Consider the following 27,572-nt stretch of genomic DNA (forward strand, 5'->3'; position numbering starts at 1 on the left):
AGACTGGTTGGAAAGGGGGTGAGAGAATCAAGCACATTTTTCTGAAGCAGAGTTTGCATAACCAATGAAAGGTTTTTCTCTTTTTAGATTGTGTATTGGGACTGATGGAGTTTGGGTGTGTGGAGCAGGACTAAAGTCCTGCCCTCGCCACCCTAGGGCACGGCCAGTGGTGTGAAGTACAGGCTTGCAGTAGCTGACCTTACTTGCTATATGATCTTGAGCAATATACTTAACTTTTCTAAATGTTAATTTCCTCCTTTGAGCAACTTTTCTTGATACTTACTACATACAGCAGATAAACGGGATAATTTGGTTTTTTCTTTGGGAGTTGCATTCTTTTGGCTTTCATATTTGGATCAGTTAATGTTCTTAATCAGCTTAATGAAGAATTTATTTAAGGGTGTTTAGTATCTCATAGAATTTTGGGGGAAGGTTGGAGAACCAGGCTTAAGGTTAAACTTACAGGTAGTATACCTCAGATCACCTTTGAGAACTGTTACTTCTCCAGCCCCACCATGTGCCAGTGCTGCCCAATTGCTGCTACTCTGGGCCAGAACTTGATTGGCTGCCCCTGGTGCTGCCATTGTGGAAGGCTAATGCCTCTGCTGTTGCTTGTACCAGCCAGAAATGGTAGCTGCATACAGAGCCATTTTCTTATGTGACTCACTTCCAAACTGAAATAAATTCTGTACTGGAATTTCATTGTTTGAATTAGTCTACCTGGCTCTTTCTTATCTGAATTTCCTTATGGCCTTTTCATTATTTCTTTTCACAATATTTTATTTCTTTAAGACAACATCAAAGCTCACAAGAAGTATTAAATATATTCTAATATGAGCCAAACAGTATGGAAAAATATAGAATAAACTGAAAGTTGCCTTTCACCACTCACCTCTTCTCCCCTCACACTTTCAATTGCTATCCCCTTTTGAAGTGTCCTCTGATAAAAATTGATAATCTTTAATTTTGATTTGACACATTTGATGATAATTTGTCACTTGATGGTAAGTTCATGGAATAGAGAGGTCTTTATTTGTGCTTTGGGTTTCCATGGAGCCTACTAAAACTGTTACTGTGTGTAGCAGAATAATATGTAAAGGCTTGACCTAAGGCAATAGCTGTGTCATCATTTTGGAAGTGAAGGCTTACAACTTGGGGATTTAGTGACTGCAGAGAAAGGTAGCAGTCTAAGTAGACTCCAGGAGTTCTAGCTTGGGAAACGTACCATTGATGTTGCCATTTAAGGGAGACTGGGAATGGAGGAACTACTCTGTATCCACAAGCATATTGCTAGAGTGCTTTCTAATTATATTCCATTATTGTAGGATCTCCTTTACCCATATTTCTGATTTGAATTAGAGTTTGGGAAGGTGCTAAAATGTTTGAGTACGGCATAGATTTCCAAAGTTTAGGAAAGACTGTGAAAAATACCATTTTCTAGTAGAGTTATTTCTGAGGCTTCAGTGCTGGATGATGAGTAAGACCTCTCAGTGGGGAGGTGGATTTTTCTTTTCAAAAAAGTAACAATAATTAGGTTAAATAGGGTGACTATAAACCTGTTTTCTAGTCACTTGTTATCTGTAAGTAGATAGTAAATGGGCATATATTTCATTATGTATTCATTTTTAGAAAATAATATTTGAAAATATGTTTGGTTTGTTTCAGATAAACCTAATAATAATAACCTCATTTTGATAAAGTGTCTTTGAAAACCTTGTGCTTGGAAACCATATTCAGATATTTGTTTTGGCATTTTGCATTTAGCAGATTTTTTTCCTGTTAATTACAACTAATTTGACATTCTTTTCTCTTTCCAGATCATTCAACTTCAAGTGGCACATTATCTTTTAAGCCTAGTCGATCATTGGTTACTCTTCCTACTGCCCATGTCATGCCGTCTAACTCCAGTGCTTCAGTTTCCAAACATAGGGAATCACTGACATCAGAAGGCTCAAAATGGAGTACAAGCCTCATGCAAACATTGGGAAACCATAGTAGGGGAGAGCAGGACTCTTCACTAGACATGAAGGACTTCCGGCCTCTCCGGAAATGGTCATCTTTATCCAAACTCACTGCCCCGGATAACTGTGGCCAGGGTGGCATCGTACATGCTGATGAGTCAAGGAGTGGTTTGGAAAAGACAGGGAGAGCCAAGGTTTTAACGTCGCAACTAAGAACAATTGGGCCTAGCTGCTTACATGATAGTATGGAGATGCTTAAGCTAGAGGACAAGGAAATAAATAAAAAACGATCATCAACTCTGGACTGCAAATATAAATTCGAGAGCTGTAGCAAAGAGGACTTTAGAGCTTCTTCCTCCACTCTTAGGAGACCGACCTTAGACATGACATACAGTGCCTTACCTGAAAGCAAGCCCATTGTGACAAGTGCAGAGGCCTTTGAACCTCCGAAATATTTAATGCTGGGTCAACAGGCAGTAGGTGGAGTTCCCATTCAGCCTTCTGTGAGGACGCAGATGTGGCTTACAGAGCAGTTGCGGACAAACCCTTTGGAAAGTAGAACTACAGAGGACTCTTACAGTTTAGCTCCTTGGCAACAGCAGCAACTTGAAGAGTTTCGACAAGAAAATGAAACACCAATGCAGGTAAAGCTCAAAGTCTAGTGTTTGCTTCCCTCCAGTGGATGTTAGGAGTAAGCACACTTGCAGTAAGCATAGGACAGTGTGTCCTTGTCCGTAGGCGCAGTTTGTTTCGCTTTTCCTTTTTCCTGCAAGTTACTAAGCATAAAGGGTATAAACTCCCTAAGTACTGTTTTGATAAACAAAAGTTAAGAAATATTTAAGGCTGATTAACATGAAAAACTTAAAATCTTGTACCTAACTTAGTCTTTACTTTCCTTCTCATTTGTTAAGTGAGCATAAAGATAAACAAAGCAACACATATTCAGTTTAAAGAAATGTGAAACAGACAAAGGAACTGGCATGGTATAATAGAACATTAACTTGGGAGTATGGGGGCTTGGATTTTATTTCTATCAGATTCAGAACCTGGATGATTTTCTATCTGGGCCTCAAGTTTCTTTTTCTTTTTCTTTTTTTTTTACCAATATATAATTAACATATAACATTACATTAGTTCCAGTTCTACAACATAATGACTTGATATATATATGTTTTGTGAAATGATCACCACAATAAGTCTAAGTCTGGTCTGGTTAATGTCCATCACCATATAGTTTCAGATTTTTTTTTCCTTGTGATAACTTGTAAAATTTTGTCTCTTAGCAACTTTCAAATATATAGTACAGTATTATCAACTATAGTCATGCTGTACGGTACATCCTCATGACTTGGAAGTTAGTATCTTTTGACTTCACCCATTTCTCCCACCCCCAGCCCCTGGCAACCACCCATCAGTTCTCTGTGATTTTTTTCTTTCTTTTAAGATTCTACATATAAATGAGATGATACAGTATTTGTCTTTGACTTTTTTCACCCTCAAGATATATTCATAATGTCACAAATGGCAAGATTTCATTTTGTTACAACTGAATAATATTCCATTGTATATATACCACGTTTTATTTGTTCATTCATTCATCAGTGGGTACTTAGGTTGCTTTCATGTCCTAACTATTGTAAATAGTGCTCCAGTGGACATCGGAGTGCATATATCTTTTTGGGTTAGTGTTTTCATTTCTTTCAGATAAATATCCAGAAGGGGAACTGCTGGATCATATGGTAGTATTATTTTTAATTTTTTGAGGAACCCCCTCATACTGTTTTCCATAGTGGCTGCACCAATTTACATTCCCACCTACAATGCACAAGGGTTGTCTTTTCTCCACATCCTCGCCAATACTTGTTATCTCTTGTCTTTTTGCTAATGACCGTTCTAACAGGAGTGAGGTGATAGCTCATTGTTGTTTTGATTTGCATTTCCCTGAAAGTGATGTTGAGCACCTTTCATGTGTCTGCTGGCCATCTGCATGTCTTCTCATTTCTCCATATATGAAATGAGAAGGTGGAACTTTCATATATGAAAGTCAGGTGGTGTTTGAAATGTATTTAGGTTTATAAGCAGATATGTGCTTATTTTAAAAAGATTAAGTTGGGTCAGGGGGTGCCTGGGTGGCTCAGTCGGTTAAGCGTCTGCCTTCAGCTCAGGTCATGATCTTAGGGTCCTGGGATCAAGCCCCATGTCGGGCTCCCTGCTCAGTGGGGAGCCTGCTTCTCCCTGTCCCTCTACCTGCCCCTCCCCCTGTTTGTGTGCTCGCCCTCTCTCTCTGTCAAATAAATGAAATCTTAAAAAAAAAATTTATTAATCAGTTTGAGGAAAGCACTTTATAAAATACCACATATAAATAAAAGTGGTGTGTATCCCCTAAAGTAACATGTAAATGTGTACATTTCTTGATCTGGAAATGTTTTCTATTCCAGGATAATTTCCACAGCTCATTTTAAGTGGGAAAGCAATTAGCTATAGAATTTTTTGTAAATGCTATCATCCATTTTTTATTACCAGAATTTTCTGAAACTCATTAATTCTATCAGAAATTGTAAAATTTCCCTTAGAGAAAACACTTAAAAGTACTATTTATTACTGCTACTAATAAAAAATAGTTAAGATTAAAGGAATATATCCTATTAAAGGATAAGGAGATCACTTACCTGGAAACCTCACAAATCTGAGTCCCAAAACATACACACAACCTGAATGTGCTACATTTACAGGGGAATCCTTAACACATCCCATATGCCTTCCTTATTCTTGTTTGGGCACAGTACTAAACAATCTTGATTATGTATAAAAAGCACATAACCAAAAAGAAGCATTATTATGATGTTTGAATTACAAATCAGAAAAGAGCAGTTTAACCAGATTTCTGATTTATCAGTTCAAGTGATTGAAAGATAGGAAACCTAATTTTTATAATTTTTTAAAAGATTTTATTTATTTGAGAGAGAGAGAGCATAGAGGGAGAGTGAGAGGGAGAAACAGACTCCCTGCTGAGCAGGGAGCCTGATACAGGACTCGATCCCAGGACCCTGGGATCATGACCTGAGCCGGAGGCAGACACCTAACCAACTGAGCCACCCAGGCACCCCGGAAACCTAATTTTTAAAATACTATTCTATTTTAGTTCTCAAATGCTTTGTGATTATATGAGACCAGGGATCAGGTGGTTATTTCTCCAGTTGGTATTTTTGCACAGAATTGTAGTTGTCCATGGGGTGCTGGTAATACTATTCCAACCTGAAGGTGTGATAGAAAGGTAACTGAGAAAATTGAATGAATTTAAAAGAATAAGTACTAATTTACTTCTTTCATTCTGCTTGGGAAACCCTGTGCTTTGAAGTTTTTCCCAACCTTGAAACAATGCAAAGAGAATAGGAAGCTTGGAGGTGCACTGTAGAGCCAAACTTATTTTTAAATCTTCTCCCTAGTACATGGTAGAGGAAGAAGGCTACTAGAGGACATTTGCACACACCCTGGCATGTCCTGCTTTTTGATGAACCGTATTTGGGATGGTCTCTTTGTAGTGCTCCTAAGTGTTGTAGTAGAAAGATGAAACCAGGTAAAGAAAACTTAGACTCTTCATGTCTAAGTTTTAATGGTCCGTTCTCTTCTCATTCCCTTCTTGTACTATTACAGAAAACAGTTCTTAAATACCTTCTCCTTGGAGCCTCCAAGTGCTGTCTTTATATAAAAGTTCTCATCTTGGTTGTTTCTTTTCTTTTTTTTTTTAAAGATTTTATTTATTTATTTGACAGATAGAGAGAGAGCACAAGTAGGCAGAGCAGCAGGCAGAGGGAGAGGGAGAAGCAGGCTCTTCACTGAGCAGGGAGCCTGATGCGGGGCTTGATCCCGGGACAGTGGGATCACGACCTGAGCCGAAGGCAGATGTTTAACCAATTGAGCCACCCAGGCGTCCCCAGCTTGGTTGTTTCTTAAAAGACTTTAAAGAATTGCCTTCCTTTTAGTCTAATTTCCATAAAGGGAAGAGCCATAATAAGGATCAGCCTGTCTGATAAATTGTGAGAATGTGTATGATTTTCAATGTGTATGATTTTCACGCACAACTCCTAAACTGTCACCATAAAAGAAACCTCTCTTTTTACAACCAAGGAAAGGAAATTGGCAGAGAGTCACAGTCTAACACCACCATAGATTTATATAGAACTTTGTAGCTCTCGAGAGTGTTTTATCTCATTTGATCTGCACAGTTCTTTCCCTGCTTTTCTCCCTCCAAAGGTTAATATTGTAATATGGAAGTTTTGCTCTTCTTAGGAATAATCATTGAGTCAGCCTCACAGTGTCATGCTCATGCTGTTCCTTGATTCCCATGATTTCCTACTAACTCAGCTAGAATGCAGGTAGTGTAGTACTCTGAAACATTTTCCTTTGTGAGTGAAGAGAGGCCATCTATGCCTTCAGGTGGTTAGAATATAGACCTCCATGTGCAAACTGTCTTTCCTGTTCTATGTCACCCCTCTCCTCCTACCCTCCCCAAAAGCTCTCTGACCCTACAAGGACTATGACAGAAGAGAAAGACAAACGACAGAGCCTTGTCTTCTCTTTGGAAAGAATATATCCCTTACCATGTCCCTCTTTTCTTTCTTTCCTGGGGGGTGGGGGAACAGGGGAAGGGATGAGATGCTCACAGTGCATCTCTCAGGCGGTAGTGAAGAAATGGTCTGTTTATTGATGAAGTTTATCTTCTTTCCTCTTACATTCCTAAGGATGTTGCTAAATTCTGTGTTGCAATCATTTTAAAAAGAGGAAGATAAAATTTTGTACCCCATTTAAATCATGACAGGGCTTGATCAGCCAAAATACTGGCACCTAATGATTTCAGCATATTTTGCTGAAAAATTTACATAAGTAAAAAATGTGAATAAAAATTTGATAAAATGACTTAAATGACTTGGTTTTTGTTTAACATGATAAAAGAATGAAAAAGTTTTATTTTTAACATGAGAGTGTTTTATGTATTCTATTGCATACCTGAAAAGAAATAGTTTTCTTATTTTTGTATTTTTTTTTTTTTTTACTGTTTAAGAAGACATAACTGCACTGAAAGATGTGAACCCTGTGGCACTCTAAATAGATAGGATGTGACATGACACATTCACTCAGTAGCTAAAAAGCATATAATTGTTTTTTTTTTTTTTTTAAGATTTTATTTATTTATTTGACAGAGAAAGACACAACGAGAGAGGGAACACAAGCAGGGGGAGTGGGAGAGGGAGAAGCAGGCTTCCCGCCGAGTAGGGAGCCCCACGCGGGGCTCGATCCCAGGACCCTGGGACCACGACCCGAGCCGAAGGCAGATGCCCAATGACTGAGCCACCCAGGCGCCCCAGCATATAATTGGTTTTTGTATACATGCTTTAATAGTAATGTGTTTGACTTTTTTTAACCTTATTTTCTACATAGTATTGGCATATAATTTTATATATCTTAAAGTTGTGCTGTTACTTAGCAGAAGAGCAAATTTTTTTTAAAACTTATCATTTTCTCACTTTGCCAGAATAAAAAATAATCAAAGGAGAAATAAAATCTGAATCGTAGAAAATTCATTATTTTATGTAGGTCTGCCCTCTTGTGTCTATATGAGGAAATGTTGATCTTCTTTTGAGAAAAGTCATTGAAAACAATCTACCAATGCAAAACTGCTTATAAATTGTTTTATGGCCATATCAATCATGAGTTGTATTAAAGAGCGATTTCACTGAGTTCAAGAAGGTTCTTTTTAATATAGGTGATTTGCATTAAATAAACATTTTGAACCAACTAAAATATGAAGGGCAACATTAAACATTTAAAAATTAGTTCATTTTTAGTACTCTGTAAATTAAGATTAAAATTTATTCTACAGTAGAAAGAACATTTGGTATTTAAAAATTTTAAATACATTGTTTTATTATATCTTACTCTTTACATATCATGATAAACAGAATAAATAAATTCCATTTAAAGAATAGGTTTTTGTTCTACATTATGAGTTACAGTATTCTGTAATCCTCAAGAAAAAGGTTTTAATTTCTATTAAAGTCAGCATGAAAAAACAAAAAACTTATTTCTATTTACTTAGGGAAATACCCCATAACTTCACATTTTATAGTTTGATGTCTATATTGTAATAATGAACAATACAATGAAAGGAACAGAATTTAGCATTTCAAGTTTCCCACTTTTTAACATCAGTGCAGCTAATTATAGAACTTGGTACTTTTTTCACAAGTAATTACCGAGACCAGTGATGTGAATGTATTGCTTATTATTTATAAGCTTTCTAGTTGATATTAGGGATCTCCAACCCATAGATGAGGCTTTGCTAAAATCTCCCTGTCAGTATGAAATCCTTTTTCCTCTGTTCCTCAAATATCAGTGAATCAAAACTATCCCCTTCCCCATCTCCGGTACCTGTCAGGTACCCAGAAAAAATTAAAAGCAGTGTCTCCTTTACTAATCTGTTAGCCACACTTGTCCTATAAACCAAGATCAGTACTGACTTTTCAAATTCTTTTAGTAACCACATTTTAGCAAATCATACAGTAAATTATGTGTCCTCTACTCTTTTAGTAACTGCTATATTAGTAATATGTCTTGAATTGAAGTTAAAATTATTGGACTATGCAGTATAGGTATAAACCACTTTAAGCCTAATTCTAAACTGAATCAAGTTAAATTAACAAATTTTGGTGAATGTATTTTCCAGTACCAAGTTTTACTTCTATTATGAGTTGGAAGATATTTTTAAGTGATCAGAGGGGAAATTGAAAATATATTCAGCAAGAAAATAATTGTAGATTAACTTTGCTGGGTTTATAATTTAGCATGATAGAATGGCCTACCAAGTAGGTATTGACCATTTGGTTGACAGATTAAGGAAAATAGCTATGTCCTCTTATAAACCGTAGGACAAAAAGTTCCTGTCAAAATGTGATCAAAGAATTAATTTTGGGGAGCCCCAAATTTTATTTTTTTTTAATGCCTGAAAGGGCATATTTTCCTTTTATTATTTTTGAAATTCTTCTCCTTGCCTATATTGAGAATGAGGTTAAGAATAGAAGACAATCTATAAAATCATTCTAAAGTCTTAAGATTTCATGATTTCAAAGACATAGTGTGGTAGGTTATCTACTTAGATGATCAACTACAGCGCTTTAAGTTAGGTTAGACTCTGTTCTATTAGTGTATTAGTAATTATGGCTAATCATATTGTCACCTGTTAAATTAACCAGTAGTTCTTGTCTACTGATCATAATGTACTACAGAGAACACATTTATGGTTTGCCTTCATATACTAGCATTCTGTAATTTTTTGAAAAAATTAGTTAAGAGAAATTTTATTTATGTAAGAGTATGGCCTTACTTTTTCTTACTTGGTTCTCTTAAACTTTAAAAAAATGTTAGTGTAGTACAGAGAAAGAATACAATTTCTATTTTAAAATGTAGGTTATGTGAGTTACTACAAAGAGTTCTGAATGATAATAATAAAGATAACAGATGTGAGGAATCAGTAGGCTATTTCAAATGATGACTGTTCATTTGAATGATTATTTTGGTACTTGGTGAAGACCTGAAAAATATTTAATAAACATCACAGAGGCTTTTACGGTACAATATAAATTATATTTACCCCAAATAGTGAAGCTAATGCTTTATACGTGAAGTGAACTGGTTAGCAGTGCAGTTTCAAAACTAAACCCTACATCATCCTCAGAAAAGATTTGGGATAGAAACTTACAAGCTCTGTAAGTTTCTGAATTCAAGTTACATTATGCACACTTACAGTCATTTTGAAGTTAATTTTTGAAAATAAAGCTCTTTTCATGTTTACAAGATCCCGCAGATGAATATATTTGCTAACAATTAGTTTTGTCCTGAATCTTGACCTTTTCACAAAGAAATTCTTCTACTTAGGAAGTGGTCTGTTATGTAGTATTTTTTTCCCTTCTTCATGGGATGACAGATTTTAAGCTGATGGTCACAAGTTGCATCACTGGAGATTGCCGCAGAACTTCAGAGAAGCATCACAATGATGCAGATCAACAAGAGACATATTAAAATGAGACAGAAATTTATAAATAGGTTCTGGAGATTTTGACGTGCATGTTGAGGCATTTCAATGGTTGAAGCTCTTCTTAGAGCAGAGCGAGTGAGGTATTGGACTTTATCCATGACCCCAGGAAAACGGGAAGTCTCAAGTTTTAAATGGTGAAGAGAAAGGTAAAAAGCTGGCAGTCAAATGTGAGCTCAGTCACTCTCTTCTTTTGGATAGCCTGGAATGTAAAAATAGCGAATGGATTAGGATCATGTGTGTAACCTATTCTCTGAACAGGTAAAAAACACAATTTTGTATTAATTCATCTTCCTCAATATTATTTGTATTTATGACATCAAATACCTCTGTAGTCTTTTTTCATGAGGATCACTGTGATGTCTTTTTTGTCTTGTGTTTTGAGTGTAAGAACTTCAGTCTTTGCCTCCTCCTCTCAAAATGACTAGAAGTATAGTTTGGTTTAGGGTGCAGCTCATTTTGGACTATTCCTTTGAGCAAAACTTCTCTCATATAGTTTCATAAAGACTATTTCTGTGTGAGCATAATTGTGAACATTAGTGTATTAATAGCTTCAGAGAAAATCTCATAAAAACAAATGCGTGTAAGAAATTATTTTCCAGATGTTGATTTTAGTCCAAAATAAAAGTTAAATGAGAAGTATTTTACCAGCACTATAGATTCAAATGTTTGTCATTCCTTTTTATGATTTTATAGCTTTGTAGAATATGCTCTTTTGAGTAACATTTTAACAAGACTGGATATTAAGTACTGAAGACTGTCAGGCCCAGAAAGCATAGTAATAAAATTATCATCATCTTGGGGCGCCTCCGTGGCGTGGTCGGTTAAGCGTCCCACTCTTGGTTTCGGCTCAGATCGTGATCCTCAGGGTCATGAGATCCAGACCCCCCATCAGGCTCCACATTCAGCACGGAGTCTGCTTAAGTTTCTCTCTCCCTCTGCCCCTCCCCTTTGTGTGCATGCACGTGCACACTCTCTCTTCCTGTCTCTAAAATCAGTCTTTAAAAAATTATCATTATCTCACTGTGTACCACAGATAGTTCCTATTTAGAAATGACCTGTACTCAAGAGCGGTGGTTTTCATTTGCTTTCTTTCAGAGCTTCCGTAAGTTATTCTGCCTAATGAGTGAAACAAAAATAAAACAATGCATTATTATAGAAAAATGAGAGATTAGAAATTAACTGTAAGTTAAGCGTCTAGAGATAATAGTTACTAAGATTTAGGGATATTTTGTTGTCAATTAGGATATTTCTATATAAATTTTGAAATAAAAATTAGAAGTGGAATTAAAAAAAAGCCCATAATTAATTGCGCGGAGATAATGGGTGTTAACATTTGTTGATATATCATTGTTGATCAAGATATTACCACCTATCCCAGCATCCAGATTTCATTTTCTCCCTAATCTCTACACATTCCATGAAAGCCCAGCTCAAGTGGTCAGCTCCATTTCTGAGAGAGGCTAGTGCTGAAGAGGCAGAGGGGAGAACTGAAAGAATGGGAGAGGGAAGATGTCTCTCAGGCATGATCAGTGAGAACTAGGAATTTAGGTTTACAAAGAAACCCTGTGGTAAATGGTACCTCAGTTTGGCTCTATTAGGTTTGAGTTATATACTAGACTGGTCTTTCACTTGGCTGGAGACTCTGGCCTCCTTCCTATTTTGATGTGTAGTGAGGAAATCCAAATAGCTAACTTAACATCAAACTTCATTCTCTTAAAGAATTGGTAACGACCTGTGTTTCCCTAGCATGTGTATGTCTGTAGCATATATTCTTCATTGTCCAACACAAGTGGCTGTTAATTTATAAGACCCCTTCTACTTGGTAGATGGCAGCTTGAGTGTATTTATTTAATTTAATTACTTTTGTTTGAATTCCTCAGATAAAATTCTGTAGAAATAAAGCCTTTTTAAATTTTGTTCTTTAAAAAAATGCATCCTTTATGTTTTTTTCTGCTTATATTTGCATATTATAGATACAATGAATTTATATTATTGGTTAAATGTGGGGAAGATCCCTATTATTCATTCTTTTATGTATTTGACTAGTTGTTTATGTGAGAATGTATAACAGAATAGTTAAGAAAGGAATAAGAACTAGCATTGGTCATTCCTATTAGAACTTAAATTTTCATGAAGTTTCGTGACTTAAATGGTCTACTAGTTCTGATTTTAAAAATTACTTTGAGAAAAAACATGGCAAAGGAAGAAGCTGGCTAGTTGTTCATCATGAAGCATATATGCAAGAGTCATTCCCTACCCTGACACTTTGATGAGTGGGACTTCAGTCACATGAAACATGTCACCTTTCCATAAATACTTCATTGCCTTTTTTGATTCTGTCTTTTGCACATGTTGTTCTGGCTCTGCCTGGAATGTCTACCCTCCACCCCCCCTCCCCCCCGCTCTACCTTTGATTCTTTGCCAGGCAAACTTCAGTTGATCCTTAAGGCCCAGTTTAAATATCACTTCCTAATGAAACTTTCCATTACTCATTAAGGTAAAATTGGTTATCACCTCTGCTGGTTTTCAGTGGGGCTTTAGTGTTACCTATATCAGGAGAGCTATCAGGCTGTGCTATAATTTTGATTCCCATGTCCTTGTCCCCAGGTAGACTCCTAGTTCATGAGTATAAGGAACTCTACATATTTATTTTGTATTCTAGTATTCAGTACATAGTTGTTACTATTTGAATAAATCAGTGAAGCTGAATAAGGGGCTCTTATGATTTACTTTAATAGTTTTAGAAAATTGTTAATGATCAAGATAGTGCTGGGACTGACAGATTAACCAGTTAGAATAACAGAATTTGATAGTTGAACACATAATCTCCAGGATTCTTCTCAAGTCTCTAGTACAGATGAGGGAAATGAGGCTTAGAGGATTACAGCTTAGATAAATTGTTGTTAATATTAACAACATTAACCTGAAGGAGGCTTTATACAGATGGGTATTTGGTGTTTGTGAAATATGAAGAGGTACGCCCTAGGGAGATGAACTCTCTACTGATGGAAGTATGATGATGAATATATTTTAAAGATTATCTCATGATACGTCAACAGCCAACTATTACTGAAAAAGGATAGTTTGTTCCTGGAAACAAATTGAGTATAAAGGCAATAACCAAAAATAGTGTTGTTTCTTGTCAAACTTAGAAAATGTTGTTATTCTAAACTGATTTATAGCCACTTTATAATCTTATGCTAAAACCAAAAACAAATCTGCTTTACATGATGAAATGTTAGTTGTATGCTTTCAATTTATTGGGCCCAGTTTATTTTACAGTGCAAACTCTGGAATGTGTTGAGTCCTGATTCTACTGAACTTCCAAAATCTGAAGGATAATAATTAAGCCAGAATTCATCCATATAAGATGGGTCTTCCTGTCATATGTTGAGAATTGAAAAGCTGTGTGTGGGAACGGCACAATTCTATCTTTGGAGTTGTCTGTGACCTTCACTACATCATAGTTTATGGCGTGGTTGTCAGGTGTTCATCCTTCTTTTCTCTGCACTCAACAACATACTCTGAGTTTACAATTCCTACAGTCTTTTTCTCTCCTCCATTCCTTAGAGGCAAGTTCTTAATAGGGTAATATTTGGTGGAAAGCCTCGAAAAAGTAGTTTCACTTTATATTCATTTTATCTGATGATAATAGAGCATTCTTTTAGGATAATCATAAATAGATTGTATTGGGAGGTTTTGAACTTGTATCTTGCACCAGCAGGGATGGAGATAGAAATTAGTCCTACCTTCCCTTTTAAAGGAAATGTATAGATTAGTTGTGTGGGACAGGAGGAGTAAAGACACTTTAAAAGTTAATTCATCACCCAGGCTGTAGAATCAGAATATTGAAAATACAAAAGATTCTTTGATAGGGATCTGGTTGTAGAAATGCCATATTCCTGTCTCTTGAGTTACATGAGTTACATGTAAGAGGCAGAAAAGTACCCACACAGTATTTTGTATACTGTGTGATCTATGATTATTTTTGGGGGAATGGGAAGAATACTATTCTTTTTTTAAAAAATTATTTTATTTATTTATTTGTCAGAGAAAGAGAGAGCACAAGCGGGGGAACGGCAGGCAGAGGGAGAAGCAGGCTCCCCGCCGAGCAGGGAGCCCGATGCGGGACTCGATCCCGGGACCCTGAGATCATGACCAGAGCCGAAGGCAGATGCTCAACCGACTGAGCCACTCAGGTGTCCCAGAAGAATACTATTCTTTATAGGATTTATAAAGTCTTTCGTTGTCCACTTTTCCTCATTTGCTCAAAAAAAGTGAAATTGGGAAGTATATACTGTCAAGTTCAAGATCGTATTCTGTTTTTTGAAATGGAGGAACGAAAGAGACAAACCACAGGGAACTCTTAATCCTTCAACTAAGACAGTACCATGGTAGGCAACAATTTGGGTGGAAGGTACTATATCAGCTTCCACAAGGGCCCTCACTTTGTAGTGAGTCCTATTTCTTAATGTAATATTAGATGCATTCTCGTGCAGAACAAGCCTCAGTCTCAGTAGACTTTGGAAAACTTTTGGTGGTCTGCTTTATGTCTTGCTAGGAAATTGAAACCTTAACAATGGCAGTATATGGTGAGCAGCAGTCCTCACCTATAATTTAAGTACTTTCAGTGCTTTGCATAATTTTCTGAACTTCAGTTTTGGGGGGTACTTTCTCTGCTGAAACCATAAATTCCTGAAATTCTTTATGGAGTTCAGAATTTTGCTTTTTTATTTTTGACTGCTTACTTACTCTTTTAGTAAATGGGGGTATATTTTCCTAGTAAACTCAAGTAATACTCATCTAACACTGCAGTCCAACAGATACTTTTTAGAATTTTTTTCCATTTAATTGGTTCAGAAGATTAGAATTCTCTATAGATTTGAGTGTACAGGACTTATCTATATTAAGATTATTTGGGGGTTTTATTTTTTCTTACTAATCACTGTCATTTTCACAGATATCTGGAAGTGATTGTATATGCATGTTTTGTGACTTGTTGAATTAAGTCAGGACAGTTCATCATAGATTTATTATCAATCTCTTGGCATCCAGAAGTTCAATTTGGTAGAATAATTTTCTTTTTGAGATTGCCTAATATTAAACTTGGATGTTCTATTTCAAGTTACTTTGTGGCAGCAACATTCCAGAACTTTGTTGGTCCACACTGGCTATTTGAAAGAAGCTTCACTGCTTCTGCCTGGTTATGAAAAGAATTGTGTAAACATAAAAATCAGTATATTCTCAACCCCTAAATTGACTCCATAATGAAATGTTTTCCTTGCTGTAAAGCTCTGCTTTGAGGAAAATTCATTAAACAATAGCATAGAGAGATTTTCTCTTTGAAATTGTCACATTGCTGTTGCTGTTTTGTCTGTAGGCTTGTCCTCATTATCTGTTTTTATGTTAAAATTAATTTATTCACAATTAAAGTATTCTTTTTAATCCTGTAGTAGTTGAGACTTAAGATTCTTCTTTTGGGGGAAAAGATAGGGGAAGGGAATGCAGGGGGAAAGTTTTAAGGAAAAATGAATGCTAGTTATATAAACCCCCCCACTAATGTAAAGTGAAATGGTCTTTTTTTTTTTTTTTTTGAAAGACCTGAAGGTGGAGTACATTTTAAAAATCGCTAGAGGTCCTCAGTTGACTGAGTATACTGGGGTGGAGCTGTAGGCCCAGGCTTCACTTTACTGTGTTTATTTGGTAATATATGCTTCAGAATTATGTAGGGTAAGAACATTGAAGTACAGTTTCTAGAAATGTTCAAAAGACTATGTATTATCTGATTTAGGTAATTGTAATTTAGAAAGATTATTTCCTTGATTTTTAACCTTTAGGTTTATTCCTTTGCTACTCTGATCAACACTGTTAATTCACAGTTTAGATGAAAAGTCATTTTCATAGCATAAATAACAAAGCAAGATTCCTCTGTTCAAGCACTTTAAAATAAATGGGGTGGAATATTTTAAATGGTAGAATGTGAGGAGGTCAGAAATGAAATTGAGGTAAGGATTTAATATTGGAACTGGAATAAAGTACAAAAGTGTGGTTTTTGTGAAAAGTTTTGAGAAGTTAACCTAGATTTTAGGCATCAAGGCTAACCAGATCAAAGTCATGAATATTTTAGGAATGAAACAAATTAAAAGGAAACATTGTGGTATGTTACATTGTTTTTTAAAGACTGTGCAGTTATTTTGAGTTTTGCCTTCCATGGTTTATTGCTTAATAACAAGGACATCGATCATTTTCTTATATCCCTGTCTTTAAAAGTGATCAGGAGAATATTATATAGGTTATTAAGGACATAACGCCCCATACGTAAATTAGCTTTAAGTGAAATGGAGTGGTTTTGAATTTAAATGAAGTTTGTGTCCTCTAACTTTGCATTTAGGGTACCACTAACAGTATTTGAGGACTTTCAGTTTATTTTGCTTTGCCAATGTCATTATGTATTTTTAAGCCATGTTGATCAGTGGATGTGATGTGCATGTGGTTTAGAGTTCTAAAATCTTGGCTCTGGCCAGGGCACCACCATTTCCTAGCTCCGTGACCTTGCAATTCACCTTTTTGCATCTGTTTCCTAAATTATAAAATAGAGATTCAGTATCAAACATACAGGGAGTTAAAAGGATCAAATGAAATTTTTGTATATGCCAGTACATTTAGAAGATTGTTCAGAAATAAAGAAGGAAGTTTTAATTGACTCTCTTTATTTCTAGGATTGGTAATAAACATACAGTCTAACTTAGAGAGTTAATCTATTCTTTACATTTAATTTTTACTTAAAAATTTAATATATTACATAATCTAATACATATTACATAATACATTTAATACATTAAAATTTTTATTATACAAATTTTGTTTATACAAATATTTTGTTTATACAACTATTCTTTCTCCGACTAATTAGATTAAGAAACAATGCATAAAAATATGTAACCAGATAGTTTTATTCTGGAATATTATTTTCCTTAATGTCCACTACAGTCCTGTTAAAATAATTCTGATATTTGCATTTTAGGAAATGATAGTGACTGACTTCTGTTAGTAAAGTACTTTAGCTCTTTCACGTGTTTTTAAAACAATCAATTTTTCATAAGCATTCTTCATATTTCTTCCATTTTATTTCATCTGACACTTTTTTTTACACTTAATTTTAAACTTCCTGTCTTCGTAAATAAAGACAATACTTAAATTTCACCTTACGATAGAGATAAACTAGTGGGAACATAATGTCTGGCACTAGGGTATTTATGTTTAAAATTTGAACAACTGTCACTACAACTGTAATTTTTATTAGCCTGTATACATTACATTATTTATCTAAGGATAACTTTAATAGCAGAATTTGTGCTCTTTCTAGAAATTATCCAACTTCTTGGAGCAATATATGTGATGTGAAATTCTGGTACCATAAAAGAATCCATGAATATCCCATTTGAAGTGTGGGAATGTAATTTGTTAGGTATTTGAGTAAAAAATGCGTAAATATGTACATAAAACACCGCACCAAGTGACTTTTATGTGATATCAAAGGAAAAACATTTTATGAATATAAAGATAATGAGAGGCAGTTACAGTGCCTCAGTGGTAGGCAAAAATTAGAAATGTTTTTGCATGTCTTAAGGAAAGCTGCTTGTGGAATTACAAAGTTCTCTCTGTAAAAAAGCAACAGAGTTAATATTTGTCATAGGAACCTAGAATTCCAGAGATAAATTTTATTTTGACATACATGTGAAAATGTCCTCTATGTCCTGACAGAGATTTAAGAATGAAGACACATTTCATATATTAAACTGAGGACTGTAACATCAAGAGTAAGTGGAATTCAAACAGAAGTCATAAAATTTATTGTATCATCTTCATTTCTGGGCATTTAAAGAATTTCCTTCTCTCTCATCACTCCCCTTCTAAATGCAGGAGAGGATAATGAGAAACCAGGGAGGATAGTAACTTGATAACAGTCTATTCATCAATAGGCAGAATAAACATTTTTATCAAATTCACTCAAATGAGATATTTAGGAATGTTCTGCCAAAATAATGTCTCTTTATTTTTAAAAAGTGCCAAATTGGTATTCTCTAACTTTACAAAGAATTTTACATGTGTTTTTGGTGGATGTTTTAAAATTTCCAAGCTTGTTATTTATGATACAGTGTTGGATTTCATATAAGTAACTGAATTTATTAAATCTTGGAATTTTTTTTAGAAGTGTTGTTAAAAGTTGAGTGGACTTTATAGAGTGAAAAAGTCTCCAAATGCATTTTAAGAGTAGTTTGTGTATTACTTTATGTCAAGAATCATAATGATGATATTGGAATAGTCATGCTAGCAGTGTGCATGTTGTGCAGTCACACGACTGCTGATAGTATCACAGAGGTAACTGGAAGCCCAGTCCTACCGTAGTTCTCAGCACAGTTAACAGATAATGAGATGAAGCCATTGTTTTTGCTTGAAGAAATAAAATCTCCATTACCACCAAATACAGTAACATAATTGAAAGATATTTTAATTGACAGAAATTTGCTTTTGAAAAGCAAAATAAAAATGAAAGTCAAATTAAAATGACAAACCAATAACCAAGGTCAAAGATGATATGACCTTTATTATCAAAGTTAAGTCTTAGTCTTACTGTCACTGAACGGATATGCATTTATTTAGAAATTAAGGTTTTTGTCATATCAAACATTTTATTGTTTAACTTGGAACTGAAATTTACAAAACATGATTAACTCTTGAAAAAGTTCAGTAATTTTGAGTTATAGAAAACAAGAATTACCAAAATCAGTGAAATCTATTTCTTACCTTGGCTGTTGTGATGATTACAATATAGAGTATTGTGAGTTGTATGAAGTCTTATCGGTGTTTAGTTGGAAAGTTTTCTGACTCTGTTACCAGACTTATGGCAACAATTGAAGTAGGTGTAGGAGAAAAAGTGCTCTAGGGCGGTCTTAATGATGTCACACAAGAATTCTGAAGTTATGATTGGTTAGCCATAGTCTTATCACAACCAAACTTTTTAGAATGTCACTTATCTTACTTCAAGTATGGAAAGGTCATTAACACTTTGTGCCACATTTTTTGCTTGTAATTTTTTAAAGTATATGGGAGATAAATGAAATTAAAAAAGTTCGGGGTAGTAGAAAGCTCCCTTTAAAGATTCATGTATCTTCGGGCTTAGCAATAATTGTGTACTGATGGTGATAATGTTGAAGAACTAAAATAAATCTATAGGAATTTTAATGAGTAAGAATATTACTGGCTTAAGTCAAACAACTTGCACTGTGTCGCTCCTGTTGCTTTAGCACTGCAGTTTCATAATGTTAGCTCCTAACAATACAGTAGTTAAACATTTTCACAGAATCATGTTTAATACCTTTTACTGTCTTGTTCTCTTTCTGCATACCACTATGTTTATGGGGGAGGGGTGTGTGTGAGAAAACCAGGCTACTAACTGATTTCAGTTTAAAAAATTAACTTTATCATATAAAGTAAGAACTAATACATGTATTTAATTAGTTTGTGTTTTCTTCAGGTAGAGCTTTAACAATATATTTATGAACAATAATTATCATGTTTAAAGTGTTACATATTACTCCAAGAAAAGTTGCAATTTACAAATTTCAGTATTTAAGATTTTTTAACAGCTGCAATAAACTACCGTAAAATCTTACTAAAATTTTAATAAGCAGACGCAGTATCAAGAGTTAACTTTATAGTAAAGATGAAATAATCACAGATTCCTAATCAGTGGCATTCTAGTTATTTATGATGCTTTCTTGAAAATAGGTGTGCCTTTCATTAGACATTTAAGGTGTGTAATATTTCTAAAAGGATTGCCTCATATAATGCAGCAATTGTTTTCATGAAAATTACTATACAGATGAAATTTTAGTAAGTGGGATGGTATTTGAACTTCCTAGAACAGTTTATCTGTAAGATTAGAACTGGGAAAAGAGTTCTTTGGAAAGAGGTAGGCATCATTTTCCTGTTTTCTCTGATTTTTGTTTATACTATATATTACATTTACCTAAATCACCACACCTGCAAATTCTAATTTTTAAATCTCTGCTGTAATTCTGGAGGAACTATTTGTTAGGTTGTTTTTTGTTGTTGTTTTTTTTTTAAATAGTAGAGTGAGCTCCGCCTGCTTCCCTTTCTTATGGGTAACTAAAATGTGGTGCAGCAGCTGCTTATGTGTCCTTAAATGGAGATGGTTTTGGCTTCTTCCAAAGAAAGATAAAATCCTTCTCTAGAGCAAATCTCTTGTTATTTAAAGAATCAGCTAAAACTAACAAAAAAATATTTCAAAAGACCCTCTGTGAACATTTCTAAGAGAAAATTTACAACTTAAAAATAAAACCCCAAATTAAAGAAATTGCAAGAATAATGTTTGACATTTTGCTCAAAAATGCTACTGGCATTTTTTCTTTCATAATAACCCTTACATATAAAGATCTCTTATTATTATCATCAATTGCCAATGATTACTGAAATGTAAACCTAGTTTGGAAATACAAGCCTAAAGTGGTTTATAGTGGTTTGTCAAAGACGACACAGCTGCTGAGCAACAGACTGAGGATTCAAACCTGGACCTGCTGCCTTATCTGTGGAATGGGTTTGTTTTAAGAGTTTAATGAGATGAAGTATGTGTCCTGACTATTAGAGATCCTGCAGTGGAGCGTCCATTTAGTGTTGGTACAGTCGACCCTTGAACATGGCGGCTAAGGGTGCCAATACCCCCTCACACGTGGTTGAAAATCCACAGATAACTTTTGAGTCTTCAGAAACTACTGATAGCCTACTGTTAACCAGAAGCCTTATCCGTAATATAAACAGAACGCATGTTTTGTATATGTATTATATACTGTATTCTTACAATAAAGTAAAACTAGAGAAGAGAAAATGTTAAGAAAATCATAAGGAAAATACATTTATAATACTGTGCATATATTTATTTTTAAAAATCCTCATATAAGTGGACTCATGCAGTTCAGACCCATGTTGTTCAATGGTCATCTGTGCTTATTTTCTCTTTTTCTTTAGAAGATGAATTTTTTCTTTTCTTTTTTAAGATTTTATTTATTTTATTTGAGAGAGAGAGAGCACAAACAGGGGCAGGGGAGAGGGAGAAGCAGACTCTCGGCTGAGCAGGGAGCCCGACATGGGGTTCAATCCCAGTACCCCCAGATTATGACCTGAGCTGAAAGCAGACGTTTAACTGACTGAACCACCCAGGCACCCCTAGAAGATGATTCTTAACCTGCAGTCCATGGGTAGAGTTGAGTAGTCTTGAACTTGGATAGGAAAAAACAAATTACATCTTTACTTTTACTAAACTCTAAAAGAGATTTAGTGTATCTTCAGTTTTGACTGTAGACTATAAACTGCAGAAGTGTTAGCAATACATTTGACTGTCATTATAGCAATCTCAGGTGATTTCATATATTCGTTTGCAGCTAACTTAAAATACTGTTTACATCCATCATGGAAATTACCACAATTAGGCCTGCCTGGAAATATTGTTATTTAATGCATTAATAAAGAAGCACAGATATTACATTGCAAATTTGCTTTTTTAAAAATAATTTTTCAGTATAAATCTTTTCCTTTCTAATCCCACGCATGTTATTTATTTTTTAAGAAAGTTTTATTTTAGCACTATTCTAAATGTACAGAATTATTGCAAATATAGTACAGAGAGTTCCTGTATACCCCATACCCAGTTTCCCCTGTTGGTAACATCCACCAGTATCATGGTACATTTGTCACAACAGTTGCACCAGTGTTGGCTACATTATTTTAAGTAAAGCCCATACTTTATTGAGATTTCCTCAGTTTTCTCTAGTGTCCTTTATCTTTTCTAGGATCCTATTCAGGATATACTAGATTACATTTACTAGACATGTCTCCTTTGGTCCCCTTGCTTTTGACAATTTCTGAGACTTTCCTTTTTTGGGTGACCCTGACCATTTTGAAGAGTACTGGTCAGATATTTTGTGGAATGTTCCCCAGTTGAGATTTGTCAGATGTTTCTCTCATGGTCAGACTGCCAGAGAGGTAAAGTACCATTTTCATTACATATCAAGAGTACATGCTGTCAACATGACTTATCACTACTGGTAACCTTGATCACCAGGTTGAAGTGTAGGGTCATCATCATTTTCCACTGTAAACTTAATTTCCCCGCTTCCTTACCATGTTCCAGAAGAAGGTAACTATGTACGGCCCACACTTATGCTTCACTACCTTAAGGGTGGAGTGTCTATAAAAAATTATTTGGAATCCTGTATATTTTATGCATGTAAAAACATTCTGAGAATGGATCAGTAGGCTTCACCAGTCTGCCATAAGAAGTCAGTGGCACAAAAAAAGGTAAGAATTCCTGTGTTTCTGTAGTTGTATGGGCAGCCCTTTCTGAAAGAGGGGGACTGAGTTTTCAAACAGCTAAAATCCAGACCTCTTTGTTTTTTTAGGCCTTGTCTTTCTAGCTTTGTCTCTTATCACATTCCTTTGTATCCTGTGCTCTGGCCCTGTACAGCTGCCCATGGCCCTCTGAACAGGCTATTGTTCTATTTTAAGCCTCCCTCCTCCTTACCAACTTGTATTCCCAGCAAAGTGCCGTTTCAGTTTACATCTGTGCAGCCTTCCCTGCCTTGTGCTAATTTTGCATGTTCCTCTATTATTTGTCTCTTTTTATTGTGTTTATTAATGGTATCTGCCTAGACTAGATTGCAAGCTCCTTGAGAGCTGATCCAGTAACTCATATTTATACCACTATTTACTTTCTCTGGTACTTTTACCTAGTATAGAACCTGGCTCATTGTAACTCTTAAATACTGATTGAATGAGTGATTGGACAAGTGAATAAAAAGAGAACCAGGGAAGATTGCAAGGTGGTAGTGCATGAGTGATCCTGAAGAAGAAAATTTTAAGGACAATTAAAAAATCCTTTTCAATTTCAAAGCTCACTGTGGGGAGGAGGAAAATGATGTGAATGATTGAGACACTTGGGATAAGAGTAGAATAACAGAAAATAATTTTTCTTCTCCTTATTTAAATTTGTTGAAAATGGGGAGCCTGGGTGGCTCAGTTGGTAAGTGTCTACCTCTGGCTCAGGTCATGATCCTGGGCTCCTGGGATCCAGCCCCACATTGGGCTCTCTGCTCAGCGGGGAGCCTGCTTCTCCCTTTCCCTCTCCTCTGCCACTCCCCTCTTTGTGCTCTCTCACTCTCACTCTCAAATAAATAAATAAAATCTTTAAAAAATAATATTGTTAAAAATACATTTGGAGGGTAAGAGCCAAGGAAGGTCACACCATAAGCTCATGCTTCCCAAATTGAGCCTTTTAAAAATTAAATTTTTTTTCTCTCCTCTTTGGATTCATAATAATCTCTGGTACTTTATATTCTCTGAATATTGTATGGCCTGCTTTTATATATGTAGTTACTTAGCTTTTATTCTAATAGTAGTTATTTTTTTAATTTTTGTTATAAGCACCTTTAAGATTACCACCTAAAACAAAACGCAGGATGTTAATAATACTTTATATCTAACCACGTGGTCCTGCCATGTTCCCCTTCTTTTCCCCACCCAAGCAAATGATTATTCTAAATCCTGAGTTCATTTCCTGGCATTTGTTTTTATATAATTTTGTGACATTTTTAATGTGTCCCTTAAAAGTATTCTTTATTTTAGTTAACTTTATGTAAAGGAAATCATGATGTATGTCATCTTTTGCACGGAGTATTTAAATTGCAACTCGTAGAATGGTGTGTTACAGGTAAAGTTTCAAGGTAGACCAGTTTCTGGAAACTTTTAATAAAAATTTAGTTTAAGTGGTGACAAAATTAAAGCAAAATATAATACAGTACAAAAATAATACAGTAAAATGCACACTTCGAATAAGTTTTTGTTATACATACCACATTTCAAAGATAGGGAACTTTTTTAGGTTTTTAGACCTGCTAGACAGCCAGGAGAAAGATTTTACCTAATTCTTGAGGGAACTTTTCGATTAAAAGTTTGAGAATTACTGCTGTAAATTTTAAAGCTACCTATGGAAGGATTAATCGAAAAAACATCTAAGAACAAAAAGGGAGAAGAGGAATAGTAGTCCTAGACTGAAAGGGTAGTGAAGTGCCTAAGGCAGTAGAACATCTAGTGGGGAAGAAAAGACCAATTTTGAAGTAACCTGCAAACCCTAACGGTTATTTGGGGGAGGTGGATTCATTTTTAGAATTGACTTGCCAGATACTTGGAGGCTCAAACATTTTATTTTTTCCTAAATGTCTGAACTCTCGACAGACTCTCTTTCCTTATTAAACTTCCCAGTTTGTGATGGGGAAGAGTTTGGTATCAATAGAAGCCAGTTAGTTTAAGGTAAGGGCTCACATAGGTATGCACAATTTTTGGAAAATTGATAAAACACACTCTGAGTGGTAGAAATGTTATAGCATGGTCTGTGGCTTCAAAGAACTTGTCTATCAGTACACAAGTAATATGCAAATGAAACACTGAACATTTGGAAGTTAACCACTAGTGCAAGATAACATCAGGAGGACAAGGAAATTCAGGGTTAAGAATGAAATTAACACGTATAATAAAGAATGATACGGGATTTTTAAGAGAACTGCATGTTTTTACAAAGGGAGCTGACAAACCAGAGCTGAATAAGAAATGGATACACTCACATCCACTTACACCAGAATACAAATTTAACAACAACAAAACAACCCTCAGGGCTCTAGATACTTGTGTCAGAGCTCCATAAACCATGATGCTATTCCATTGTTAAGATTCTAATTCAGTTCCATGATTTGTATTCTCCCCCCGTACAATTAAACTCATTATCTTTGTGCTTGGCACTCCAGCACCTGAGCCCCTTGCATTCCCAGTCTTTATGGTGGCATCATCATTTATTTCATCATCCAGAATGGAAATCTGAGACCCATTCTTATTTCTGTATTCTACCTGATGCCCCATTCATTAAGAAATCAATGTAGATTACCAGATATAAATCTTTTATCCATAGCTTCATCAGCGCTGCTCTAAACTTTTATAGAAGCCCAGTAATTAGTCTTTCTACCATGTGTCTTCACCCTGTTATCCAAGTCGCTTTCTCAAGTGCAAAATTGACTGTCACTTACATGTTGAGAACTGTTCTTTATATCATCATCTCCCTCAAGGTTAAAAGCCCAGACCTTACAGCATTTCATACAAAGGTCTTTCCTGATCTGTCATTGTCATCTATTCCTACCATAATGGATTTGGCAACTCTGCCATTGTATGTGTTATTTCTTTTTTCTAGAACCTGTTCCTTACTTTCTTGTTCCTCTGGAAAGCCTTCATTGTTCAAAATGAGTTAGTTTCTAATTTTAAATTGCATAAGTAATAAATATCTTTTATAATTCAGGTAAGTCAGATAAACCCAAAGTTGGAAGGGGACTTTATATATTTTATAGGTATATTTGTTTTCTTTGCCATGAACTTCATAAATAGAGACTTTTTAGAGAATAGTTTTTCTATAATCCTTACACTGCTTATCCCTTAGAAGTTAAATTTAATGGATATTTAGAATATTATTTTACCATTATTACAAGGATAAGTTGAAGGGAGAAGTGAGAATAAAGACCCTCCAAGGTTTCACATGAACTGATTTGTCTCTAATATTTGCTTCTGAAAATTTGAGATTTTACTTGCACTAGATTTTTTTTTTTTAGATATTTTTTTATTTATAAGAGAAGAGAGAGAGCATGAGCAGGGGGAGGGGAGAGGGAGAAGTAGGCTCCCTGCCCAGGGAGCCTGATGCAGGGCTGATCCAGGACCCTGGGATCATGACCTGAGCTGAAGGCAGACGCTTAACTGACTGAGCCACCCAAGTGCTCCATACTTATGCTTGAGTTTTTAAACTTGTTCACACTTTGATATATGTGTGTAACATACCGATTTGTGAAGTAGCTATGTGTTGGTCATGGCTTAATGAGGAGCTGTGGAACTTGAACTGCCGTTCTTATCTTTTTCTTAACTACTTTTCCTTAATGATTTTCAGAAAATGAATCTGTACTCTAGTTTTCTCATAAATAAAATGAAGGCAGATTGAATTAATTTCTAATATATCTTTGAAGCTCAAATGTTCTATGATTATACCAAACTAGCTTCAAAAAGGTGGTTATTTTTAAAAGCCATTTATCTTACTAGCTCTGTTAAAATAATTAAACATGTAAATTTCACATTTTGGTTCCTAATTCATTCCTTTAGTCAAACTACAGGTTTACTGGTTGCCAAACACTGTACTAGGTAAACGGTATGGTTAAAAAAAAAAAAAAAGTCCTGGGGTGCCTGGGTGGCCCAGTCGTTAAGCGTCTGCCTTCGGCTCAGGTCGTGATCCCAGAGTCCTGGGATCGAGCCCCGCATCGGGCTCCCTGCTCGGTGGAGAGCCTGCTTCTCCCTCTCCCACTCCCCCTGCTTGTGTTCCCTCTCTTGCTGTGTCTCTCTGTCAAATAAATAAATAAAATCTTTAAAAAGAAAAAAAAGTCCTTGTCTTTATGTATCTAATGGATACCTGAAGCTTAAGCTATGACAGGGAAGAAGTGGTAAACTGGATTTCATCTAAGCCAACAGCTTTTGTAATTCTAGGTACATCATCAAAAAACTGCAAAGACAACCCACAGAATGAGACAATATATTTGCAAATCATCTATCTGATGAGGATTTAGTATCCAAGAAATATAATGAAATCTTACAACTCAACAATAAGAAGACTAATTAATCAGTGGGTACAGATCCTTAGTAGACATTTCTCCAAATAAGATATACAAATGGCCAGTGAGCACATGAAAAGGTGCTCAGATGCTAAACATCATTAGTCATTAGGGAAATATAAATCAGACCCACAATGAGGTATCACTTCACAGCCACTAAGATGTCTATAATCAAAATAAAAAAGACGAACCAGTAAGTGTTGAATGTAGAGTAAGCATAACCCTTGTACATTCCTAGTGGAAATGTAAATGTTGCAGCACTTTGGAAAACTCTTTGGCAGTTAACAGGTAAGCATAAACAGTTTCCACATGACCCAGCCACTCTACTCTGAGGTGGATGGCCAAGAGAACTGAAAACATCCAATGCAAACACTTGTACACAAATGTTCATAGCATGATTATTCATAACCAAAAGATGAAAACAACCCAAATGTCCATCAACTATCCAAAAATGGATAAACAAATTTAGTTTATTGATACAGTTGAATGTTACTCAGCCATAAACAATAATAAAATACTTATGCTAAAAAAAAACTTTTAAAATAAATCAATATCTGTTAATTGAAGAATAATTTTTACTTATTAATATGTTTGGGCATTTTTGATGTGATTATATATTAAAATATATATTATAAACTTTAATGACCCTGTTATTTTTGGCATGTAAGTGTGCCATAATTTATTGAATTAGTCTCTTTTTGTTATTAAGTGATTTATAATTTTTGCCACTACAAACCACAAAAACACTATGAT

General features: G+C 35.1%; 2 protein-coding genes across 4 annotated transcripts in view; one reads left to right on the forward strand and one right to left on the reverse strand.

The window, feature by feature from the left end:
* CEP85L (centrosomal protein 85L) overlaps positions 1 to 27,572 on the forward strand; it is a 176,697-nt gene that overhangs the window by 60,164 nt on the left and 88,961 nt on the right. For both annotated transcript variants that reach the window (XM_036121240.2, XM_036121238.2), the window contains exon 3: positions 1,818 to 2,605. In XM_036121240.2, the coding sequence (XP_035977133.2) occupies positions 1,818 to 2,605 (788 nt within the window). The remainder of the gene's footprint in view (positions 1 to 1,817; positions 2,606 to 27,572) is intronic.
* Positions 7,701 to 18,978, reverse strand: PLN (phospholamban). 2 transcript variants are annotated; one of them, XM_036121241.2, is made up of 2 exons: positions 18,862 to 18,978; positions 7,701 to 10,252 (listed from the first exon to the last, which is right to left on the reverse strand). In XM_036121241.2, exon 2 carries the CDS (start codon positions 10,149 to 10,151, stop codon positions 9,993 to 9,995), a length of 159 nt encoding a protein of 52 aa, XP_035977134.1. In that variant the 5' UTR covers positions 10,152 to 10,252; positions 18,862 to 18,978; the 3' UTR covers positions 7,701 to 9,992. The 2 variants fall into 2 exon arrangements, with proteins under 2 accessions (XP_035977134.1, XP_077910929.1); XM_078054803.1 differs by lacking the exon at positions 18,862 to 18,978 and adding an exon at positions 10,378 to 11,127.

Source organism: Halichoerus grypus, chromosome 9, assembly GCF_964656455.1.
Source record: "Halichoerus grypus chromosome 9, mHalGry1.hap1.1, whole genome shotgun sequence".
Taxonomy (NCBI): Eukaryota; Metazoa; Chordata; class Mammalia; order Carnivora; family Phocidae; genus Halichoerus; species Halichoerus grypus.